Consider the following 25,296-nt stretch of genomic DNA (forward strand, 5'->3'; position numbering starts at 1 on the left):
TTCGATTCTGACTGGAAGCCTTCTCTCCTTCCGAGGTTGGTAAAACGAGACCCAGATTGTTGGGGGCAATAGGCTGACCTTGTAAACCGCTTAGAGAGGGCTGTAAAGCACTATTAAGCAATATATAAATTCAAATAATAATGATAATATAAGTCTTAAGTGCTATTGAAATTGACCCAGACTCATTCCGAGGTGGGTAAAATGGGGACCCAGATTGTTGGGGGCCATATGACTTACAATAGCACTTAAGAAGACTTATACAATATATAAGTCTTAAGTGCTATTGCTATTTGTAACCTTCTCAAACCAAAGTCAGTAGGGGAAGCTGGATCCGCTTAAGGGCTGCAGGGTTCACTTAACAACGGCAGGGATTCAATTAAACCACCGCGGCCAAAAGATTATAGAATGGGGTCAAGGCCCAAAAAATCCCCGCTGCCTTGCTTAAGAACGGAAATCTGGGGGCTCCGTTGCACCCTTATGCCGAGGACTCGCCGTATCCGGGTGTGTTTTCTGGGAATGTTCCTCTCTGTTGGAGGCACCCATATAACCCGGATGGCATCAGGTCTCCTGCTGGAGGCAGGGGGTTGGGCTAGATGACCTCTGAAGTCCCTTCCAGCCCCGGATTTGCCGGGCCGTGCTGTTCTATCCCAGCACCGGAGGGAAAATCGGCATTTCTCACACACGCCCCGCCTTCTAAACCGGAGAGAAGGCGCGGCTGTCACCGGGCGCACCGCCCAATCCGAGCCGCCGGCGCTCACGTGGACCCAGGATACGCGCGGGGGAGGCGGGGAGGAGCCGAGCCGGAGCTCGGCCAAGGCAATCGGCTTGCCGGGAAAGAGGACGGACTCTCTAGCCGGGCTTGGCGGTACGTGCAGGGAGGGCCCCCTCCGGGTGGACTGGGGCGGGTGGTGGTGGAAGCGGGACGGGGTCCCGGATCGCTTCTCCAAGCCCTCGGCGGCCTGGCTTGGCTTGGCTTGGCTTGGCGGGGCGGGGGACGGACGGTCAAGAAGCAGCCGAAGCAGCCCCGCAGTGGCTTCGGGGCTCCGTTGCTTCGCGCGGGGCCGCCCTTGGCTTGCGCGCTCCCAACGGTGCGCTCCCCGCGGAGAGCGCACGGGCTTTGGAGAGGCTGCGCGCGGGGCGCGGGGGGAGCGCCGGTGGGCAGGTGCAGAGGCCGGCAGGTAGGTGGGGAGGGGCATCTCCAGCGAGGCCGCCCTGTGGCGGGGAATTTGGGGCGGGGGGGGAGATTCAAGCCACCACCCCCCACCCCACCCCAGTGCCCGTTCTGCTTTGTGACAAGGGAATATATTGCTCAACCGGCACCTTAGAGGCTGGTTCGCCTTATGGGAACCTCTCGCGGTCTTCTGGAGAGAAGGGGTACAAGCTGGATCCAGATGCGCGGTGGCTTTGTGTGTGTGCGTGTGTGTTCCCCCCCCCGCGCCTTTCTCTCTCTCCCCCCCACACGCACTCCCCAAAGCTGCCTCTTTGTCTTAGGTTGGCACCAAAGGCCATAAAATCATTGGGATCAGGAGAGTAGTAGCCAAGGGTAGCCAAGGGTCCATTTGGACAAACAAACAAACAAATAAATCCATCCCACCTAACTGCCTTTAAAACAACCTCCATAACCTCGGACCTGTTTATATCCTGCGGGTTTTTTTAAAAAAAGAAAAAAGAAACAAGGGAAAAGAAAATGTATTTATTTATTTATTTTGTCAAAAGCTTACAATACAATAGAAATAAGAATAAACATAAGTTTAAATAGAAGAAATAGGAATTAATAATTGGGGACAATAGGAGAGGGACCGTAGGCACGATTGTGTGCTTATGTACGCCCTTTAATTTGTAATTGTGTGTGTGTGTGTGTGTGTTGTGGTTGAAACTGCCCAGAATCACTGAGAGTGAGTGGGCGGCCATATGAATTCAAATAAATAAATAAATATTGGGAGATATATAGACACCTTTAAATTCTCATAAATTAAATACATAAATACATAGAAACCTTTAAATTCTCATAAATAAATAAATAAACAAACAAATACTGGGAGATATATAGAAACCTTTCCCGAAACTTCTCCTAGACTATTTGCAATATTTGGCATTTCTGTTCAGCAGATAGCGTGTGTCACCTGTGCGTTCATTTTCTTAGCTATGCCAACCTTTAGAATGCATGAAGCAGTCCCTCTGTATATGCCTCTATATAGGTACTCCTCAATCCGCCACCCTTCATAATGGCAACCGTTCAAAGTTACAACGGCACTGCAGAAAGTGACTTAATGCCTGGTCCTTGCACTTACAACCAGTCCTTGTACTTACAATTGTTGCAATATCCCCAGGATCACAGGATCCAAATCCATGTGGTTGGTGTTGCTGCAATGTCTACAAGAAAAAAATTGGTTACAGAACTATAGCTGTCAATTTGTGCCAATTTCTGGAGATAGAACAATCTTTGGAAAATGATATTTACATACATACTTATTGGCTTTCCACTCATACAAACCAGGGAGTGACCCTAACTGTTTGAGAGCAGGTATTTTCTTAACAGGGATGTTATTATCCAGTATTAATGTACTATAATGTGTCAGTAGTATTTTTTTATATATCTTGTAAATAGTGATGTCTGTTGCTAGTCTAAGACAGTAATAAAGTTCTATTCTATTCTGTTCTTCTATTCTAAACCCATGTGGTTGGCAACCATCACGAATTTAAACTCTTGCAATGTCCCGGAATCACATTGCCACCTTCCCAGCTGGCTTCTAACCAGCAAAGTCGATTGGGCGGAAAAACAAGTCGCTGAAAGAACATGTGACTCACTTAATAACTGCAATGGTTTGCTGAACATCCATGTCTAAGAAATGTTGCAAAATGAGACAGGACTCACTTGTCCCAATTGCGGCCATAAGTCAAAGACTTATGTATTCTATAGCAGTGGTCGCCAACCAGTGAGCCGGGGACCACTGGTGGTCCGTGAGAAAATTTGGGTGATCCGCAGAGAAATGTCACTCCCAAAGCAATTAATCCAGGCTGCGCGGGAACACAAAGCTATGCCGCCCACATGGCCCGTGGGAACACAAGGCTTGTGTCGCTTGCATTGCAAACAACATGAGGTAGTGAGGGGAGGGGGGGAAAGGGCGGAGGGGGGGAACTTGCCCTACTCACCCCACACACCTGGCCTGGCCACTGGGCTGCTTCTTTCTGCTTCTTTCTTCTGCTTTTGGCTGCACGCAAGGAAAACAGCAAAAGTCTGTCTTTCTCTCCCCCAAACTCCACCAGAAAAGAGTCTTTGGAACCCTGCAAGGCCTCCTGCTCCAAGAGGCTGCACCAGCGCAACAAGTCTCACAAAGACTCATTTGGGGGAGAGAAAGAAAGACTTCTGCTGCTTCTGCTGCTTTCCTTGCATGAAGCTAAAAGTCTCTCTCTCTCTCTCTCCCCCTGAGAACGGAGCTGGAGGCAGTATCCTGCGATCCCAAATAAAGAATGGTCAATCGGGAGGAAATGAGGTGGGGAAATTTCCTGCAGACTTTTGGGGGGATTTTCCCAGTCTCTCTGGTCCGCGGGATTTAAAATTATGAGTTTGTGCTTTCTGCAGAGACACTGGGAAAACATCAGCAAGCCACTGTCTGTCAAAATTCACATTAGTAGTCTGCGGGATTTAAAATTATGAGTTTGGTGGTCCCTGAGGTCCAAAAGGTCGGTGAGCCCTGTTCTATAGCAGGGGTCTCCCACCGTGGCAACTTTAAGCCTGGAGGACTTCAACTCCCAGAATTCCCCAGCCAGCAAAGCTTTTTTTTTTTTTAAATGCCTATAGAACAAGGGTCTCCCTCCTTGGCAACTTTGAGACTGGAGGACTTTAATTCCAGTCTTAAAGTTGCCAAGGTGGGAGACCCCTGTTTTATAGGCATGTTAAAAACGATAAGCAGTAGCACAAGATTATTCTTGATGAATGGAGCAGACCTTTTTGGCCTGGTCTAATTATCTGCGCCGTTTTGTTGCCCTCTTAACAGGCTACCACCCCACTGTCACCCTGGCGCTGCGTTGTTTGGACGGCGTGTTCCTTTCTCCTATGGAGAATGACTTCGTCGACAAAATCATGGAGGAACTGGACCACTTCCTGATACAGAACCAGCTGGAAAAGTAAGACGCTTCTCTCTCGTTGCCTCAACCCAATGGGAGACTTGGTCGGTCTGCCTGTCTGGCTGCAGAGCCTTTTCCGGTAGAAAAGCCATGAGTTCTTTTTAAAAGGGATTATTAAATTGTAAGATTCGTGAAATTTAGCTCTGCTTTTCCTTAAGAGATTTTTCTAAAGTGAGGCTGTGCATGAAATGTTCTTCTCCTACCAAACTTGGGTTTTGCTTCTGATTTGCATGGCTTGTATATTTTTAAAAAAATCTTATTTTTATTTATTTGTATCCCACCTTTATTATTTTTACACAAGGCAGCAGGCATATCCAACTCATCTTTCTTCTCTGTTTCACACAACAACCACCCTGTGAGGTGGGTTGGGCTGAGAGAGTGAGTGACTGGCCCAAAGTCACCAAGCTGGCTTTCACGGTGAAGGTGGGACTTGAACTTGTGATCTCCTGCTTTCTAACCTGGTGCATTAACCACTAGACCAAACTGGGTTTCTTTCTCTCTTATTGTGGCTGCTAAATTGTCCCTTTCTTAAATAAAAAAATAAAGGAGTTCTTGCGGATTTTACTTTGCTAATTGTTGCCAACTATAGTGGGAGAGGGGCGCGGTGCTCATGTCTGTTTCAAGGCCATTGAGTTGTCTGAAGACATTTCTGCGTCCAAGCGACCCTCTGTTAGCTTCCCACCCAAAGTGGTACCTATTTATCTACTCGCATTTGCATACTTTTTGAAAGTGGTGCGGTGGCCTAGAGGTGGCACTCTCACCGCACAGTCAGAAAGCTGTGAATTGGTTCCTAGGTAGAGGCAGATATTTCTCTCTCTTGGCACGATGAGAATGTATTTGCTGAATAGAACTCCGCATTGGCAACAGGAAGGGCATCCGGCCAGTAAACACTCAGCTCCATCCAGTTGCCCAGACTCCACCCCGCAAGGGATTAGGGGGTGGTTAAAAGAAAAAAAAATGATGATTTGCATGCTTTTCGAACTGCTAGGTTGGCAGGAGCTGGAGCGAGGACAGGAACTCACCTTGTCTTGTGGCGTTTGGGGTCTCGAACACGGGCTGCTGGCTTTCTAGCTGACAAGCTCAGCGTCTAAACCGCTGAGCCGCCACCGCGCTGCGTTTTCTTGAGAGCAGCTGATTTTATTCTGTGTCTTCCTTCCTTGCAGAGTCCTCTTGTTTCCTCCTCTGTCTAGTCGCCTGAGATACTTGATCCACCGAACCGTTGACGACGTTGAGCTCCTGAGCAGTTTTTCTGTCGGAGAAGGATGGAGGAGGAGGACGGTGGTCTGTCATGCGGCAGTCAGGTGGGAGGCTCCCGTGTTTTAATTTAGCATAGTTTACTTTATTGTCATTGCACATTGTACAGTGAAATTAAATAACATCTTCAGTGTGCATCATGACCATGAAAATAAACACAAACACACATCCTTCGCAGAGAGAGAAACAACATGTCAGGGAAAGTCATGGAATTTGCTGATTCAGACAAAAATAATAATTCTATATCGAAGGACTCCAATGAATTATTTTGTGCTGGTTATTTAGTTCTTAGTTTACTATATTGTCATTGCACCTCGTACAATGAAATCAAACACCATCTTCAGTATACATCATGACATCACCATGAAAATAAACACAAACACACATCCTTCACCCTCCACACATTGAATTGAAAATCCCTGACCCCACACCAACACTGCACTATACAGTAGAGCTACTGCCCTGGGATAGAACCTGTTTTTCAGCCTCTTTGTCCTTGTTTTTATTGTCCTGTACCATCTGCCAGATGGTAATAGTTCAAAAATAAGGGATGCCCAGGATGAAATGGATCTTTGAGGATGTTTTGAACTTTCTTAAGGCAGCGAGAGCTATAAAGCTCTTCCAAAGAGGGGAGAGGGCAGCCCATGATCTTCTGGGCAATGACGTTAACCCTCTGGAGTGCTTTCCTATCTGCCCCTATGCAATTGGCAAACCATATAAAGGTGCAGTAAGTTAAGATACTCTCTATAGTGCAGCGGTAGAAGGTCACCAGCAGTTTTTCATTCAGTTGTTTGTTTCCTGAGAAGTCTCAGTTAGTATAATAACGGCTGACTTTCGGCGCTTGGGACTGAATAAGAGGTTTATGTAAAGAAGTAAAATTTAACTTACTGTTTTTTAAAATTAAATTAAAAATAAATGTGTTAAATTAAATGAACAGGAGGTTAAATTTAATTTTAAAAGCAACGAATTAAATGAAAAATAAATGAAGTGTATTAGGCTAAACGAATAAGAGATTTAGGATTTTGCTCAAGAGCCGATAACCTGCAGCATGAGCTTTATTTCAAGAAGAGGACCTGAAACATTTTATTCCCCTGAGCTTTCAATGTTTCAAAGCAACCTGCCCTCCAAATGTTAAAAGGTGTCTCAGATTTTTGGCAAGTGAGGGGTTCTTAAATTTCCCCAAAATGAGGCAGCACAGAAGCCATTTTGGGTTGGACTTGTAGACGTGTAGAATCATAGAATTGATAGGGCTAGAAGGGACCTCGGAGGTCTTCTCACCTGACCCCTTGCCCAAGGGAGGAGACCTGGGTATTTCATAACAGATCCCTCTTTTTTCCCTTTCACTTGCTGAAGAATAGGGACACGCATGATCTGTTCTGCTTTCACATACCCAATACATATTAGATTGAGAAAAAAAGCAGTAATCTGCAGTAACTGAATGTCCATTTTTCTATGAGACTCTGGAAAGATGGTGACCAGGGGTGAGCTTAAAAAGTTTTAGCAAAGGGTTCTCTGACCGGTTGCTGGGTGGGCGTGGCCATGGTGGGCGTGGCCCATGGCAGGGAAGGGGCGTTTTTGCCCTCCACGGCCTCCAGAGGTTTTCCTCGAGCCTCCAGGAGGGCAAAAGCAACCCTCCCTGGCAGAGGGGGTATTCCGCAGGTTCTGACCAGTTCTGGAGAACCATTAGCGGAAATTTTGAGTAGTTCAAAGAACTGGCAAATCCCACCTCTAACTGGCCCCGCCCCCATCTATTCTCCGCCTCCCATTGAGTCCCAGCTGATTGGCTGGGTCTTCTTTGGTTGCCCTGCGCAGGAGAACGGAGCTGGAAAGCAGGCTAGTGGGGCGGGGAGGGAATGGGGATTTTACAGTATCCTTCCCCTGCCTTGACCACAAAGACACGCCCATCAAGCTATGCCCACAGAACCGGTAGTAAACAATTTTGAATCCCACCACTGCTCCCTGGGTTCCGGAGGCTCCCTGGAAGCAGGGTTGTTTCCGGCCTTCTCGAACTTCCGGGAGGCCCATTTTGGGCCCTTCCCGAGCCTCCATGCACACCCTGCATTTACCTGCATCTAAAACAGGTCTCCTGGGGTGGACTCCTGGGAGAGCAGGGTGGGGTGGGCGGGGCCAGCCAGGAGTGGGATTCTGGTGTTTTCCAAACTGCACAGAATCTTTATCTAGGGCAGGGGTGTCCAACCTTGGCAACTTTAAGACTTGTGTACTTTAACTCCCAGAATTCCTCAGCCAGCAAAGCTGGCTGAGGAATTCTGGGAGTTGAAGTCCACAAGTCTTAAAGTTGCCAAGGTTGGACACCCCTGATCTAGGGGCTCTCCTGAACCCCTGCGGCGCTCCAGCAGACCACCCCTGGTTGTGACTCAGGTCGCCCCTATACAGCTAGAAGATACCACTGGGTTCTTCAATAAAGATAGACTCTGGATTCCGCCTTTGCATGGGGTGTCAAAATCGGATGCATTTGGCCTCGGAGTTCTAAACCTGGACTGGCCTCATTTCTTGGCGTTTCCGATTCTTCTCTTGGATGTAGGTTGCCGGATGAGGTGGATTGCCCCAATGGTGCTGTTGAAGCTTCTCACTTCCACCACCCTCCCCATGCCAGAAGCAGAGGGAGCCGATCCAGAGGAGGCCCACGGCAGACGGAAGCCTTGGCCAACGGCCCCCAAGCCCGAAGAGGGAATGGCCGGGGTAGAAGGCAGCCGCCCAAGAAGCCAGACAGAGCTCTCTACGTCCCCAGGGCGATGCGGAAGAAGCTGGAGGACACGGGACAAGGTAGCTCCACGGAAGCCTTTGAGAGTGGATCGCATTGTATGAGCAGCAACAAGGAGGGATGTCACACATCCAGGACCGTTTGTGGCAGTGAAAGGATTGCAGATGGACACAGATTATCCAGCAAGACGGAATATGAAAACACCAAGTCTCAACCCCCACCCAAGCAAAGACATGCAGATATGGAGTCTGCTACTAATCAAAGTGACCGAGGTGTTCTGGGCTGCCCAGATGTCTCTCTTTGGAAGGAGGCACCAAGGGTATCTTACCTGGAAAAGCAGGAGAATGTGAAGGCGGCCACATTGGTATCCAAAAGTAGTCCAAACCTGTCTGAAATAGGTCCCCAACACAAAGATGGCGGAAATGTTTTTGCCCCACAAAGCTGTGGAAACACAGGTTTTCCAGAAGAACTGATGGAGACCTTTGTTGACGCTCTTTCAAAACTGAGTGGACATTCAACTTCGCTTGAAGGCCAGAAAATCGAAGCGCCAGATGTCCAAACATTGAGCACAATGCCGCTGTTCCTAGAAGGTTCGGATAAAAGCGGCCAGGGTTCCATTGGGTTAGAAAGCGATACGTTCTTGTCCCTTCCTGGGACAGATGCTCCCAATGATTTTCTGTTGGAATCTAGTCAGGACTCACCCCTCTTGGAAAATGACCACCGGACATGTCCATGTGCCGACGGAGGAGAGGAGTGCAAGCTTCTCCCAGGACTGGGAACGAGAACTGTCGAGTCCTCCAAGGACTCACTGGAGTTGCCGGCGGAAACCCAACCTCAAGATTGCACGGTTGCACTTCCGCTGGAGTGTGGCCAAACCCAGCCCTCTGGACTCGTGAAGGAGGACCTATTGAGGTGGGACGGTTGCAAAACCCCATCTCGGCTAAATCCTCAAGCTGAACCCTACTTGCACACCTCCATCCCCAACTCCAACAAAGCCACGGTATCATTCGAAAGCCAGAAGAAGGAGTCCGCAAGCCTGGAGGGGCATCAGTGGCCGGGGGTCGAGCTGTCTGCTGGGGATAGGAGCATGGGAGTTTCTTCAGCAGAAGGGAAGAGCAGCGTATTCGAAGATGATTGCGGGACGGAACTCTTGCAGGAGGTAAGAGCACAGTGCCATTACTTGTTTCCGCGAGGCCGGCTTCATTTCATGTAATGACTTTATTTCGTCGACAGGGAGGCCTCGAGTTATGGCCACAATTGAGCCCCAAGTTCATGCTGCTAAGTGAAACATTTTGAGCTTGGCCCCATATTACGGCTTTTCTCGCCTTAGTTGTTAAGGGAATCATTGTGTTGGTTAAGGTAGTAACTCAATCACCTTTGGCGACCTTCAGACAAGCCAAATCAATGGGGAAGCCAGATTCATTTTACAACCCTGTTACTAACTTAACAACTGCAACGATTCTGTGATGACCCGGGGCATGGCACGAAGGCAACACACCCAGATAATCAGTAGGATTCCCTTTATTTGCCCCCCAACGTCCCGGTTACTCTCTGGCCTAGAGTAAAACTCTCCCATGAACCTACAACAGCCTCTGGCTGCAGATACTCCAGTCCAAGCGCTGTAAGCAGAATGACCGCAATCAATCACGCCAGCAGGGCAAGATGATGAGTCCAAAAATTCCAGCAAGGCACTTAATCACACAGAAGCACGGCAATAATTCACAGAAGCAGAAGGAATGTCAGGAATGCAGGCTAACACTCACAACACTCGATGAATTCAGCATTTGTTCCCGACACATGCCCCTCCCAACTGGCTCTCCTTTGAACTCCATCCCCAGGTGTGCCTTGTGAAGGGAATAGGGGCCCTTTCCTCTCCCGTAAGCCACGCAACCCACGTTGTTCCCATCTCCATTCCTGCATGCCCTAGGGTGAAGAAGGGGTGGGGCTGGGTCTTCCTCTGAACTCCCTCTCCCTTGTTCTACCACTCCCCTGCTCTGCCTAGCTGGACTTTGCCCTTCCCCAGTTTCCTCCACAGCCAAGGGAGTCACACTCCCGCTCCCTGTCAGCTTCCTTCATCTTCCTCCTCGGATTCAGACTCCAATGGAGAGAGGGCATGACAGATTCACTTAACAACTGTGGCAGGAAAGGCTGTAAAATAGGGCAAAATTCACTTATCAAATGTCTCACTTAGCAACAGAAATTTGGGGCTTCATTATGGTCGTAAGTCATAAGACTGCCGGTGCTTTGTATTTGTTTTTTTTGCAATTTTTTTGTGCGTACGTGTCAACTATTTACTGACTGACTTGACACACGGCAGTAAACCAGTAAACCATCATCTAACTCAAGGCCCGCAGGCTCAATCCGGCCTGCAGGTTGATTAGATCTGGCCCTCGCGGCCAACCTAGAATTATCAAAGGACCAGTCCGCAGTGCCTCTGCTGGCCAAAACGGGCCATGGGGGGAATCCTGCGAGGTCTCCCTTGGCCCATTTTCAGCCGGCAGAGTGGTGCAGGAGGCCGTGGAGGCCAACAACGGGCCGTGGGGAGGTGGGCGCAAGGCCCCCGTGTGGCTCATTTTCGACCAGCAGGGTGCCGCAGGAGGTGTCTGTCTCGTTCCCCTTTCTCTCGCCCCTGAGAACTACAATGCTGATCCGACCCTTGAAGAAATCAAGTCTGATACCCCTGGTCCATTGAACACACCAGCTTGGTTTCACACATGGGAAGTGAAATCCATGGTATTTTGTAAAGTACCTTTCTGATTTTTTTTATTTTATTTTATTTCTTTTATTATTTTATTTGTTTGTCGAGCATGTATTAGATAACAAATATAAGTGTAAACATGGTTATTAATACATGAAATGGATATGAATAAAAAGGAACATTAGGACAGGGACAGTAGGCACATTGGTGCGCTTATGCACGCCCCTTACAGACCTCTTTGGAATGGGGTGAGGTCAACAGTAGACAGTCTGAGGTTAAAGCGTTTGGGGTTGAGCACACTTGTTATTTTTTGTCCTTCTTCAATGGGAGTTTTGTTCTACGATAAGCATCGTTTGCAGCTATGTTATTTCCTGGTGAAAAAAAATATATATCAGGTTTTGGCTTAGCTTGAGCAGCCAGCTTGCTCTTTCTCACTGTGCTGTTCGACACTTGGCAGAGATTTTTTCCCACTCTGATCCTTTCTTTGGGAAGTGAAAAGTAACGCAAAATACTTAATACGCAAACATGATTCTGTTTTTCTTGATTCAAAAGATCCAGTTTTTTTTAAAATCCACTGCAGTTGAACAGCTTTTGATTGTTAATGAATAATAAATCTTAAGAGGTTCAGGGCAATGTAACAACAACAAAAAACAACAGATATTTAAAGTCTTTAAGGAAAGCAGAACTATCTTAAGGAGCATTGTTGCTCTTTTAAATATTTTAAATAGAATAGAATTCTTTATTGGCCAAGTGTGATTGGACACATAAGGAATCTGTCTCCGGTGCATAAGCTCTCAGTTGTACATACAAAGAAGAAAGTGATAAATCATGATTATTTGAATACAATCACCATAAAACGTAAAATGCAACACTCAGTGATAGTCATAGGATACTAAATAAGCCGTCAAGATAAATCATAATAGGATGCAGTACTAAATAAAAGCAATCAATATAAATCATGAGATACAAACAACAAAGTTATACATTCTGTGTATTTGATTGTTATATAGTTTTTATATTTTCAGCTATGTTATAGAGGTTTTACGGAAATTGCCAGTCAACCTCATCAGTAGAATTGGATGCCCGCAAAGCTATTTCTGGGCTTTTATCCTTTTTGTGGGATCGGAGAATTGCTCCGTGAACGTTAATTAGTAGGAATTTATTAGTCAGTAGATGGCCATGTGAGTTACAATTATAGACATTGAATTCCAACAGGGCACTTCAGCTGTTGCTTGAAATGTTAAAAAGCACATCCAGAATGACCGTTGCCTAGTTTTGCTGATTGTGGTTTGTGTTGATTCTTCCTGTAGAGAAGCGAAGATGTGAAAAGGCGGTTTGCTTTCATTTCTTTTGCTCTTTTTTCAGATCACAAATTATTTGACCATAAAAGACATAAGCATTGAGAAGATTCAGTTTGATTACTCCAGTTATGGGGAGGCACAGATCAACGAAGGAGATTTTGGCCATGTGCTAGAGATCTATGATTTTTCCCCATTGCTAAAAACAGAACATCTTATGGAGACCTTTGCAGATTTCCAGTAAGTGTTGATGTTACTTGTTCTGGGTCGTCCCAATAAGTAAAGGTAAAGGTTCCCCTTGCAAATACGTGCTAGTCGTTTCCGGTTCTAGGGGGCGGTGCTCATCTCCGTTGCAAAGCTGAAGAGCCAGCGCTCTCTGAAGACGTCTCCGTGGTCATGTGGCCGGCAGGACTAAATACCGAGGGCGCACGGAATGCTGTGACCTTCCCACCAAAGGGGTCCCTATTTTTCTACTTGCATTTTTTTACATGCTTTCGAACTGCTAGGTTGACAGAAGCTGGGACAAGTAACGGGAGCTCACTCCATTACGCAGTGCTAGGGATTCGAACCACTGAACTGCCGACCTTTCTGATCGACAAGCTCAGTGTCTTAGCCATTGAGCCACTGCGTCCTCAAACTTAGGACCAAAGCAGAACAGCCTTACCTGGAGGGGAAATGCATTGTAACTTTACAGAGTCTGTGGAGATTCTCTGTCATCCAGGTCATGGTTGTCCCAAAGGTGTTTTTTCAAAAGGCAACTTGGATTTTCTGGTTTTTTAAATTTTCTTCTCTATGCGCCTTATTCCAATTCTTATGAAAGCTGTCCTCTACGTAGTAAAGGATATGTAGCACTCCTATTGCAACTAGACTAAATTTTCATTGCTAATATGCATTGTTATATGGCATGATATGTTCAATTTGGTTAAAAAGAAAGGTAAAGAAGTCCATGCACATTTTACTCCACTAATGGTTGGCGGCAATGCTCATCTGTCTCAAGGCCATTGAGTCAACACTGTCCAAAGACGTTTTGCTTCTCATCCAATTCTGACGGAATGGTGGAGGATGGAGGGATTTACTGTATAGTCCTTGCAGTCATCTGGTCATCAGCATTCCTTCTGAGAGTTGTTGAGACTGCTTGGAGGCTTACCTGTGCCCTCAGGGTCACCTGAATAGTGCAAATGGGTATGGAGACTTCTTGGAGCGGCTGAAAGGGACTGTGTTGTAAGCGGGAGAGGGCTGTTGAGCGACAGCTGTTCAGTCTTAATATAGATGGCCTCTTTGACCCCTCTTGTTCGGAAAGTCCATCCTTCACCATTCTGCCAGGACTGAAGAAGCTTCTTAGAGGAGAAGCGAAATGTTTTTCAAGGAAAAACAAAAGTCCAGTTGCCTTTTCAAAAAGCACCTTTGCAATAACTTTACAGAGATGTCAAAAAACATGCAACACTGGGCATTGCCGATAGCAGAATGGCTGACGTAGCGATAGCACTTAGATTTGTATACTTCACAGCCCTCTCTAAAGCGGTTACAGAGCCAGCCTCTTGCCCATGACAATTTGGATCTTCATTTTACTGACCTCAGAAGGATGGAAGGCTGAGTCAACCTCGAGGCAGTCAGGATCGAACCGCTGGCAGTTGTCAGAATTAATCTGCAATACTGCATTCTAGCCACCACGGCTCATGTAGCTGCTTCAAGACCCTCTTATAGCAATAGCACTTAGACTTATATACCGCTTTATAGTGCTTTCCAGCCCTCTCTAAGCGGTTTACAGAGTCAGCATATTGCCCCCAACAATTTGGGTCCTCATTTTACCCACCTCGGAAGGATGGGAGGCTGATGTTATGGTGTGCAGTGTAGCTGGGATTGTGCAGATTGATCACTGATTGACTCTACTAATTTTAATATTGGAGGCTAAAAGTTTTGGTCGCCACGATGTAAAAAAGATGTTGAGGCTCTAGAAAGAGTGCAGAGAAGAGCAACAAAAGAGGATGAGGGGACTGGAGGCTAAAACATATGATGAACAGTTACCGGAGCTGCGTATGTCTAGTTTAATGAAAAGAAGGACTAGGGGAGACAGGATAACAGCATTCCAGTATCTGAGGGGCTGCCACAAAGAAGAGGGAGTCAAGCTGTCCTCCAAAGCATGTGAGGGCAGGACAAGAAGCCATGGGTGGAAACTAATCAATCTAGAGAAGCAATTTAGAACGAAGGAGAAATTTCCTGACAGTGGGAACAATTAATCAGTGGAACAACTTGCCTCTCCAACACTGGAAGTTTTTAAAAAGATGTTGGATAACCGTTTGTCTGAAGTGGTGTAGGGTTTCCTGCCTAGGCAGGGGGCTGGACTAGAAGACCTCCAAGGTCCCTTCCAACTCTGTTATTCTAAGCATCTATTGTGGGGAGAGAACCCTCAGCCCATTTGTATAATTCTAAGACAGCTCTTAATTTCACAAATCTAAATATTAGCCCTGACCACTGATCAGTACATGGGGCAGAACTGTGCAGTTTTGAACTTGGTTTGGAAGAGATCCTGTCTCTGTAGATTGATTCAGAGTGACTTTAAATAGTCGGTTTCACGGAAGCTAAACCTGCATGAGATCCAAAGCCCTTCTGAATCATTTTCAAAGTACGCACAATCTTTTACGTAACTCATTAATATTCAGTGTGTGGAGGGTGAAGGATGTGTGTTTGTGTTTATTTTCATAGTCATGATGTGCACTGAAGATGGTGTTTGATTTTGTTGTATGAGTTGCAATGACAATAAACTAAACTAAACTAAATTAAGCTAATAGGATGACTTTTTATGTTTCTACTACAAGGAGCCGTAATGGCACAGTGATTAGAATGCAGTATTGCAGGCAAACTCTGCCCACAGCCAGCAGTTCAATCCTGACCAAGGTTGACTCAGCTTTCCATCCTTCCGAGGTCAATGGAATGAGGAACCAGATTGTTGGGGGCAATTATGCTGATTCTGTAAACCACTTAGAGAGGGCTGTGAAGCCCTATGAAGTCCAAGTGCTATTGCTAATTTAAAAAAATATTATTTTTTTCAATTTCGAGGCTACCCAACTGGGGACAATTTATAATAAGAGGAGTATGAAAAAGAAGCAATTATATCAAAGAACGAGAATACAACTAGAAGACTGATCCCTAATTTAAGAAAACCATAAGAAATATTTCATACTAAATGTATAAAACTGCTAAATCTATGCTAGGCATAGTCATGTGTGCAGCTAAATATAGTTGATTGATGTCCATTGCTGACCCTAAAGTGGTTAGCTTTACCTTAAAACAGCTCAGGATTGTTTGGAGCAAGTATGTTGTATGATGAACAACTTACCTGGGAGTCAAACTGCTCTTTTCTGAATTCTAAGGTAGAGATGAAATCCTAGACAAGCCCCATAAGAATTCTCTAGCACGTCTTTGTCCCTTTTTGAATTTTTTTAAAATAAGATTTTTAATTTATTTTTCCATTGCTTTTAAAAGAGTGACAAAAAAGAAATGGGACAAAAAAAGTGCAAATAAGGACATTGTCAAAGAAAAACACACACAGAGGCAGTGCTTTAAAAGAAAATAAACAGCAAAGGAAAAAGTATACTGTATCATTTTAATAGTAAACAAGGGCTGCATGGTGTGTTTAATATTTATGGAACAAATTTATAGAGCTTTGCAACATGAACATTAATGTTGCAACATTAGGCATGTTACAAGCTTTTGTTTACCTTTTTCCTTTGCATTAAAGAAAGAAAAAAAATGCTAGCTTTCTTGGAGATCGATGGAAAGATTGAAAAGATGATTGGTACACACCTGATCCAGTCATCTCGGAATAATAACAGAGTTAGAAGGGACATTGGAGGTCATCTAGTCCAGCTCCCTGCTCAGGCAAGAAACCCTATAAACCCTCTTGATCTCTGTAATTCAGAGACGTGGTTTACAATTCTCTGAATGGCAGAAGGGACAACTGAATCAGCTGCAAATCACAACTGGGGATTTACATTTCAACCCCTTAAGTGTTTTAAGAGCATACCAGTTGCCTTTCTTGAATTAGCACGGAAGTCTGACCAATGCTTCCCAAGCAGGTTAGGAAGAAAATTACAAAAATAGCGGCTAAGCTGAATTTGCTTCCTGTAGCTAGAACTAAAACCCCATTTTTAATAAGGTTGGACATTCATGTTTCCAATCCTTCCTAACAGTCCTGTCTGAATGGGATCTAAGCATTTAAATAGAATGTAATTCTTTATTGCCCAAGTGTGATTGGACACACAAGGAATTTGTCTTGGTGCAAATGCTCCCAATGTACATAAAAGAAAAGATACATTCATCAAGAGTCAAGAATCATCAGGTACAACACTTAATAATAGTCATAGGGTACAATAAGAATAGAATAGAATAGAATAGAATAGAATAGAATAGAATAGAATAGAATAGAATAGAATAGAATAGAATATTGGAATGAAGAATAGAATAAGGAATAGAATAGAGAATAAAATAAGAAATAGAATAGAAAATAGAATAGAATAGAATAGAATAGAATAGAATAGAATAGAATAGAATAGAATAGAACAGAATAGAATAGAATCCTATATTGGCCAAGTGTGATTGGACACACAAGGAATTTGTCTTGGTACAGATGCTCCCAATGTACATAAAAGAAAAGATACATCTGTCAAGAGTCAAGAATCATCAGGTGCAACACTTAATGGTAGTCACAGGGTACAATAAGCAATCGAATCATACTAGGAAACAGTCCATATAAATCATAAGGATACAAGCGACAGAGTTGCAGTCATACAGCCTCCCTTTAGTCCTCACCGCATTATGCAATGACGGATTCACAAAGCTAATTATGCAGCTTATGCAGTCTTTTCTTTGATGGCAATTGGCGGAAAAATGGAGATTAAATAGAATACACATTCTTCAGGACACCTACTGTTCATCCCTTGATTAGAGCGATGCCTCTCTGAGCTGACAGATAATTGGAGGCCAAATCAAAGAGTTGAGCATGTTGCAGGCATAATATTTTCCCCTAATTAATACACATGAAGAGAGGCTGGCGAGATCTTGCTGGGAAATGCAGCACAGAGAAGAGAAGAGAAAAGAAAAGAAAAGTAATAAGCTTTATTTTCTCCCAGCTTTAACTGAACAAGGATGACCTGGCTGTTCATCCATCCCTTGCTAGGATCCTTAGGAAAGATAATTTGTTGGTGATTGGTTTCTCAAAATTAATAAATGCATACGTTTCACTCCCGACATTTTTTTTCTGAGAGCTGAAGGCACTTTCTGTAGAGGTCTTATTCCCTAAACCATTGTAGGATAGATTGTTTAAGAAAGATTGACTTGGTCCAAAGTCAGCAAAGGAGTTCATTGGTCCAACGATGACTTGAATCTGATTCTCCCCCAGTCTAATAATAGCAATAGCACTTAGACTTATATGCCGCTTCACAGTACTTTACAGCTCTATACTAAGCAGTTTAAAGAGTCAGCCTATTGGCCCCCAACAATCTGGGTCCTCATTTTACCGACCTCGAAAGGATGGAAGGCTGAGTCAACCTGGAGCCGGTCAGGATCGAATTGCTGGCAGTGGGCAGAGTTAGCCTGCAATACCGCATTCTAACCATTGCGCCACCATGGCTCTAATCTTACCATCCAAGACTTGGAAGGCCTTTTTCAGTGCCCTTCCTCCACCAATCCGTGAGGGAAGATACAGAGACGTCTCAAACAGAGACGGCCCATGTGGTGCAGATGGACGGAATTGTTGGGACTTGTGATAGCACTTAGACGCGTTATAGTGCTTTACAGCCCCCCCAAACAGTTTGTAGAGTCAGCCTCTTGCCCCCAACAATCTGGTTCCTCATTTTACCCACCTGGGAAGGATGGGAGGCTGAGTCAGTCTTGAGCCTGGTGGGATTTGATCTGTCAAATTGAAGTAGGAGAAGCTTGCAGTTCTGCACTCTAAGCACTGTGCCACCGAGGCTCCATGTTATGCAAGCCAGATGTTATTGTTTCCGCTATTTCATGAATACCTTGGTCATTCTGATTTGTTTTCTCTTAAAATGCTATTATTGTCTCAATCTGACTCCACATCTCTGTCTGCAGTCAAGTATTGCCCAGCAGTCTCCTGCAGCCTAGAGCAGAGGTGTCAAACTCAAGGCCCATGGGCCAGATCCAACCCGCAGGGCGCTTAAATCTGGCTTGCGGGAGTGGCCTGGAAATAGCAAAGGATCGGCCTGCGGTGCCTCTGCTAGCGAAAATGGGAATGGGGGGGGTGTCTGCGTGCAGCCCCCGTACCCCATTTTCGGCCTGGACAGCCTCCTGTAGCATCCTGCCAGCCAAAATGGGGCACCGGGGGTGGCTGCATGCGGTCTCCCGTGCCTCGTTTTGGCTGGCAAAGTGCCCAAATTTTTGGCCATCCAGGCCCAAAATATGGCATGGGGGAGCTGCACGTGCCCTCCTACGCCCCATTTTGGGTGCTGCAGGAGGCATCCGTCCCATCTCTCTCCTCCCACCTTCTCTGGCCGGTCAGCAGAAGAGAACTACAATACTGATCCAGCCCTTGAAGAAATCTAGTTTTGACACCCCTGGTCCAGAGCTTGGCTTCTAACTGGGCCCTCCAGATACTTTAGATATTCTGGAATATTTATATATGTTCGTTTCCCTCCTTTTGTACTTTGTTTTTTTTTAATTAACTGTGATTTCTGTATTCTCATGTGTTCCTATGACCGAATAAAGAATAACCTAGCCACGTGTTTCCCAACCTTGGTAACTTTGAGGTGTGTGGACATCCAACTCCCCAAATTCTCAGCAGTGGCCAAACTGGCTGTGGAATTCTGGGATTTGAAGTCCACAGGCCAGGAAGTGGACAAGGCTGGAAATATTAGTCTAACCGCACCATCAGGTGCGTCATGTCTGCTGAAATCGTACAACGACGGCTTTGCAAATTGGTCCCATGCCACCCCATTTTGAAACCCCCATATCCCTGAGTTCGGTGCTACTCTCTGCGTACAACCAACCCGGGGAGGGGGCCTTCTATCCTGCTTACTGGGCAGGAATGCAGAAAACGCTTGGAGGGATATGAAGGCGTGACATCTGCTTTTGCATGAAAACTTATTCCGGTGAAACTATGACATTTAAAGCATTGCAACTCTGATCTTCTCTTTCAGAGAGGGTGGATTTAAGTTGCAGTGGGTTGATGACACTCATGCCCTTGGGATCTTTTCCAGTTTGGCAGCAGGTAATTTTGTCTGTATGTGTGTGTGTGTGTGTGTGTGTGTATGCGCGCGTGCACAAGTCTTGCTTTTCGTGCGTAAAATAAAGTATGCTGTTGCTTCCTCTTTAATGGGTGTTGGTTAGGGATGGGTGTCAGGATTCCGGCAGTTATCCGAAAGCTCATGGACACAGAGAGGCGATGGGCTGCCTGGGAAAAAAAGAAGCTTTCACAGTGAGATGGGCACTCCTAACCTGGTGCCACTTGCTAGAACGGGGACAGAGGTCGTTCAAAGTCTGGACCGACCATAAAAATCTGGAGGCGCTTCGGACCCCATGAAAACCATCACCCAAACAAGGCCGCTGGGCTCAATATTTCAACCGATTCAATCTTCGTGCTAAAGCACATCCCAGGGGGAAGGAACTTTCTGGCTGACGCCCTCTCCCATATTCCCCAGTACAAGTTCCCCCGGTTTGGACTGGTTTGGGTGAACCCCTTGTTCCAATGATCAGCTGGCTCCGAACCGGTTCACTCGGACGAGCATGTAAGCCCACCCACTTCCCTCTTTCCTTTTCTTAAAGCACAGCTGATTCGCAGGGCAGAGCGGTTCGCTGTGCCTCAGCTGTTTTATTCACAGGGACTGGGGCAGAAGGTAAATATTAGAACTGAAAATGGGCTTTTTTAAAACGCGGACCACACACATGGACCGCCCGAAGTTCCCCGATCACCCAACTAGTTCTTGTATCGCTTGAATCACACCCACTGGTGTTGATGCCTTGTCCTCTCCTCTCCCTCTGCAAATTGGGTTGGAAGAACTTCATAAGCCATCATCACACACATCACGCTGCATTGGTAAGGCCACATTTGGAATACTATGCCCCGTTCTGGTCACCATGAAATAAAAAAAGATGTTGATACTCTAAACCAGAGGTGTCAAACTCAAAGCCCGCAGTCCAGGTCCGGCCTGCAGGGTGCCTAGGTCTGGCCCGTGGGGCCACCCTAGAAACAGCGAGGGACTGGCCCGTGGTGCCTCTGACCACAGGCTGCGAGCTCTGTTTTCGCTGGCAGAGGGCTGCAGGAGGCTGTCACAGCTGAAAATGGAGCCAGGGAGGGTGTTGTGGTTCGCCGGCAGCGGGTGCAGACGGCTGAGGTCTCGAAGAATGAGGACTTGGATGAGGGGCCTGCATGTTATGCAGGTATGGGGCTAGGACTATCGGAGAATGGGGTGCTGCCTTCAGAGCTTGTGGAGTCTGGCACCAGTGACGAAGAGGATCTGGGGTGCCTGTGCCCAGTGTGCGTGTGCGCAGGGCTGCTCGAAGGAAAGAGTAGCTGAAGCAGCAAACATGACTTGGGAGTAAGGCTGGGAGGTGATGGCTCCTCCCATAAGAGATAAAAGCCAGCCTTCGGGGTTGGCTTCTTTGCAGGAAGCAACTCCCAAGTTCTTGTGGAAGTCCTGTCTGTTTGGAGATTTTTGGTTTGGAATATTTCTCTACAGTTAATCTTGTATTTTTGGCTGCCTTTCGTAACTTTGAAATGTCTTGCTCTTATCTGGGACAATTAGTTTTAATGACTTTGCTGTGAATGAACAGAATTCACAAAGACACATTAAAAAGGTTTGCTTTTATATATGTGTTTATTTTATTTGAACAAGGCTTGGGTCAAAACAGAGGGCCGCATGCACCCCGCTGAACTCCATTTTCACTGGCAAGTTGCTAGCAAAACAAAATCCTAGCAAAAGTGGATCTCCCCAGCCCACAGGTGCCCCTGACATGAGTGACATGGAGTGGGCTACGCCCACCCTGGCCATGCCCTCCAAAGGTCAAATACAACCCTGATGCGGCCTTCAGTGAAATTGAGTTTGACACCTCTGCTCTAGAACAGACTTGTCAAACACAAGGCCCATGGGCCAGATCCTGGGCATCCTTGGGCTACTGTAGATGAATGCATGGACCCCGTCTTCAGGTCCCTGGGACAGGAAAAGGCCACACAATTTTATCCCCCCCCCCCCAAGGCAACCTCTCATAAAGAGCTCTCTTTTGTGAGACCAACTCATGGAGCATTGAGCTCAAAAGTGTCAACTTATAAAATATTTCTATGGTCTTTTTAGAGTTGCCGACAGAAAGGGAGGGGAGAGCAATGTAATAGCTTGCAAAACCGAAAGTGCATTCCATAAATGTTTTCAAAGATAGTAAATAGGTGACCGAAAAATTCTAACTGGAGAACACGATTGATGACTCTTGGCTATGGATGTGTCCCAGTGGAGAATATGAATTACCATACACCCAGGGGGTGGAGGGAAGGCCAAGGGTGACAATGAATTGCGTGTCTCAGAGTCGGCTACACCCAGGCAATGCCGGACAGTTTAATTCCCAATAAATCCTTTCTGAGTTTTGGAAGTTTGGCTCGAGACTCACGATTTAAATGGGGGGTAACTGCTGGAATCCCGACAGCTAGCCGAATCTGAGACACAAGTATCTGCTGTGAATCGGTGTCTCAAAGGACTCTCTCTCATTTTTTAGCATCTCAAGCCCTGGAACAGAACTATACCTCCGTCAAAATCCGGCCTCTGATCCATGGAACGAGACAGTCAAAAATCAAGGCACTTCAGCGTCCAAGTAAGATATGAAGCAAATTTGGCATGCCTCTTCCTAAAAGCTGTGGAGGACGACTTCTATGCAAAATGGAGGTGGACTTATGTCACTTTACTTCTAAATTCTAGCCTAGTCTTGCAATGACTTGCGAGTGCCAGGGAAATCCCTGGGGGCAAATAGGTGGGTGGGCCAAAGGAAGGACCAGTCTCTTTCTTCTTCCTTTGTTTGGCTTCTGTGCTGCTGTTCAAAGAAGGAATGCACATTTTCCATCTCTTGTCATTTCTAGAAGGTGATGATTTAAAAATCGTTTTGCTAATAAATTAGTGCTCCTGCATTTGAGATGCTGGCCTCACTGACACGTCACAGGTGGCCCAGAAACATAGATGGCTGATAAGCTTCTGAAAAGGCTAACGGTTTTTCTGGTTGTCTCGCATCTAGAATATTTAGAAAGTATGTAGGTCTAGTTTAGTTCAGAAAAACAGCTAAGTTGGGATTGGTTGAGAGTATCGATGATCATAATAATGAGTGGTGCGATGGCCAGGAGGTGGCGCTCTCGCCTCACAATCAGGAGGCTGTGAGTTCGATCCCAGGTAGAGGAAGATATTTCTTTCTCTGGGCACACCGAGAATTTTATCTGCTGAGCAAAACTCCGCATTGGTGACAAGAAGGGCATCCGGCCAGTAAACACTCAGCTCCATTCAGTTGCCCGGACTCCACCCCGCAAGGGATTATGATGATGATCGATGACCATAATAGGGTAAAGCTGCTGCACAAAAGCTACTGACCTTTAGCATCCTGGGAAACAGTCTTTACTGCTGCATAAATGGGCAGTGCTAAAGTTTTGGATTCCTGGCCCTTGTTTTTGAAACCAGTGTCTGGAAGAAGGACTGCAGCTTACTATCAAGACTTGAAGAACTGTGTCTTGCTTTTTTGGTATATATTTATTGATAAGATATTGGAAGATATTGTAAGAAAATAGATTAACAGAGTTGGAAGGAACCTGGTAGGTCATCTAGTCCAAGCAGGAGCCCCTACACCAGTGGTGGTTAACCTTTTGGGGCTACTGTGCCCAAAATTGCTCACGTGTTAGCGCACATGCACTCATGTGCCAGCATCCAGAATGCAACGTGTCTCAGATTCGGCTAGCTGTCGGGATTCCAGCAGTTACCCCCCATTTAAATCATGAGTCTCGATCCAAACTTCCAAAACTCAGAAAGGATTTATTGGGAATTAAGCTGTCTGGCGTTGCCTGGGTGTAGCCGACTCTGAGACACATCATTCATTGTCACCCTTGGCAGTTTTTCATTCAGTTGTTCGTTTCCTGAGAAGCCTCAGCTAGTATAACCTCTGCTGGGCCCTTTGTGTCTCGGAGTCGGCTACACCCAGGCTAGTTGCTTCTCACTGGACGTAGCCTATTACAGGACAAAGTACTAAAGCTTTCTTCTACAGGAGAAAGTACTAAAACTGTCCCCACCTTTAGTGGGGCAGAAATTCTAACGTCGGTTAACTGTTGGGATGATTTGAGAGAGGTAAGAAGCCGTGGTGAGGCTTCTCTGAGTTGAATACAAGAGTAGATTGTTAACAAAGGGTCTTGACATTTTAAATCTTGTCGTTTGTTGTTGTTGTTGTGCTACCGATGCATTTTTCCTGCTATTAATATAGTAGATGGATGACAGGTTCATAATTTGCAGAGTCAGAAGTTCAAAAATTTCGGGCCTGTTTGGCAAGTGGTGGGAAACAGACCCTGTGGCAGTATATTTATTAATATTGAACTAGAGAGGCTAGTACAGGCAGTCCTCAACTTACAACCACCATCGAGCCCCAAATTCTTGTTGCTAAGTGAGACATTCGTTAAGTGAGTTTTGCCCCGTTTTACGACCTTCCTTGGCACACTCATTAAGTGAATTGGCAGCAATTGCTAAGTTGGTAACATGGCTGTTAAGAGACTCTGACTTTCCCGTCGACTTGTCTTGTCTGGCGGTCGCAAAAGGGGACAGTGTGACCTCAGGATGCGGCAGCGGTCATAATTGCATGCCCGTAGCCAAGGGTCTGGATCTTGGTCATGTGACCACGGGGAAGCTGCATCGGATGTTAAGTGTGAAAAACGATCCTTTTTTTCAGTGCTGTTTGTCTGTAAGTTTGAACAGTTATTAAATGAACTGTTCCAAGTCAAGGACTCCCAGTATGTGACTAGAATAGAATATGGAATAGAATAGGGAAGGGAAGAGACAGAATAGGAATAGGAAGAGGAAGGAAAAAAATTAGAAGAAAAGAGAACAAAATTAGAAGAGAAAGGAATAGGAATGAGAAGAGAAGAGAAGAGACAGAATAGGAATAGGAATAGAACAAAATTAGAAGAGAAAGGAATAGGAATGAGAAGAGAAGAGAAGAGAAGAGAAGAGAAGAGAAGAGAAGAGACAGAATCGGAATCGGAATCAGAATCAGAATCAGAATCAGAATCGGAATCGGAATCGGAATAGGAATAGGAAGAGAACAAAATTAGAAGAGAAGAGAAAATTAGAAGAGAAAGGAATAGGAGTAGGATAGAAATAGAAGAGATGGAATAGGAATAGAACAAAACTAGAAGAGAAGAGAAAGGAATAGGAATAGAATAGAATTAGAATAAGAGTAAGGGTAAGAGTAAGAGTAAGAATAGAAGAGTTGGAAGGGACCTCGGAGGTCTTCTAGTCCAACCCCCTGCTTAGGCAGGAAACTCTACACACTTCAGACAAATGGTTGTCCAACATCTTTTTAAACGTACGTGTGTGTGTTTGTTAAAGCACATTTTTAATGTGTTTGTTTTCTTTGTTTATTTTGGTAAATAAACCCCTTTTTTGGAATTTTGTATTTTAACTTTTTTAGAATGATAGATAGATAGATAGATAGATAGATAGATAGATAGATAGATAGATAGATAGATAGAAATTCTAACATCAAAATCTTCTGTACATTTAGATTAGATCTGATCTACTTGATGAAATCAAATGATTTGTAGCTTCGGGCCCATTGGGCCAGGCTTCATAAGGCTCCTTCTCCAATTCTTTCCCAATTCTTCTATTCCTTCCCTGCCAATTCTCTCTCTCTTTTTTTTCCTTCCTCAGAGCTCCTTCAGTTGGCTAAAGAAAGACCCCAGACAGATACAGCAGTTGCCAGACGACTAGTAACCAGAGCCTTAGGATTACAGCGCAAATATCAGCAGAACTCAGGCTGCCAAGGATTGGAATCGGCAGCCACCAACCTGCCAGATTAAAAACCAGAGAGTGGTTTGAAGTGACTTTGGGGTGGCATTAAAACAATGTATACAACCGTGTGATGACGGCAGGGTCTCCTCTGTTCTTTTGGGTTGTGTTGTTGTTGTTGTTGTTTTTTGGAGTAGCAACAGGCCGGTGGCAATAATCACAACT

At 45.5% G+C, this 25,296-nt stretch overlaps 1 protein-coding gene across 2 annotated transcripts; it reads left to right on the forward strand.

Annotated features, from left to right (window-relative positions):
- The first annotated feature begins 713 nt into the window (after positions 1–713).
- R3HCC1 (R3H domain and coiled-coil containing 1) lies at positions 714–25,202 on the forward strand. 2 transcript variants are annotated; one of them, XM_026714990.2, is made up of 8 exons: positions 714–865; positions 3,999–4,128; positions 5,292–5,429; positions 7,925–9,263; positions 12,168–12,340; positions 19,258–19,328; positions 21,821–21,916; positions 24,994–25,202. In XM_026714990.2, the coding sequence occupies exons 2-8, from the start codon at positions 4,058–4,060 to the stop codon at positions 25,140–25,142; spliced, it is 2,037 nt and encodes a 678-aa protein (XP_026570775.2). In that variant the 5' UTR covers positions 714–865; positions 3,999–4,057; the 3' UTR covers positions 25,143–25,202. The 2 variants fall into 2 exon arrangements, with proteins under 2 accessions (XP_026570775.2, XP_087794989.1); XM_087938863.1 differs by lacking the exon at positions 21,821–21,916 and having other exon boundaries at positions 739–865.
- Positions 25,203–25,296: the final 94 nt, after the last annotated feature.

The sequence above is a fragment of the Pseudonaja textilis genome, chromosome 9 (assembly GCF_049901715.1).
Source record: "Pseudonaja textilis isolate UNSWEBS1 chromosome 9, rPseTex1.2, whole genome shotgun sequence".
In the NCBI taxonomy this organism is placed as follows: Eukaryota; Metazoa; Chordata; class Lepidosauria; order Squamata; family Elapidae; genus Pseudonaja; species Pseudonaja textilis.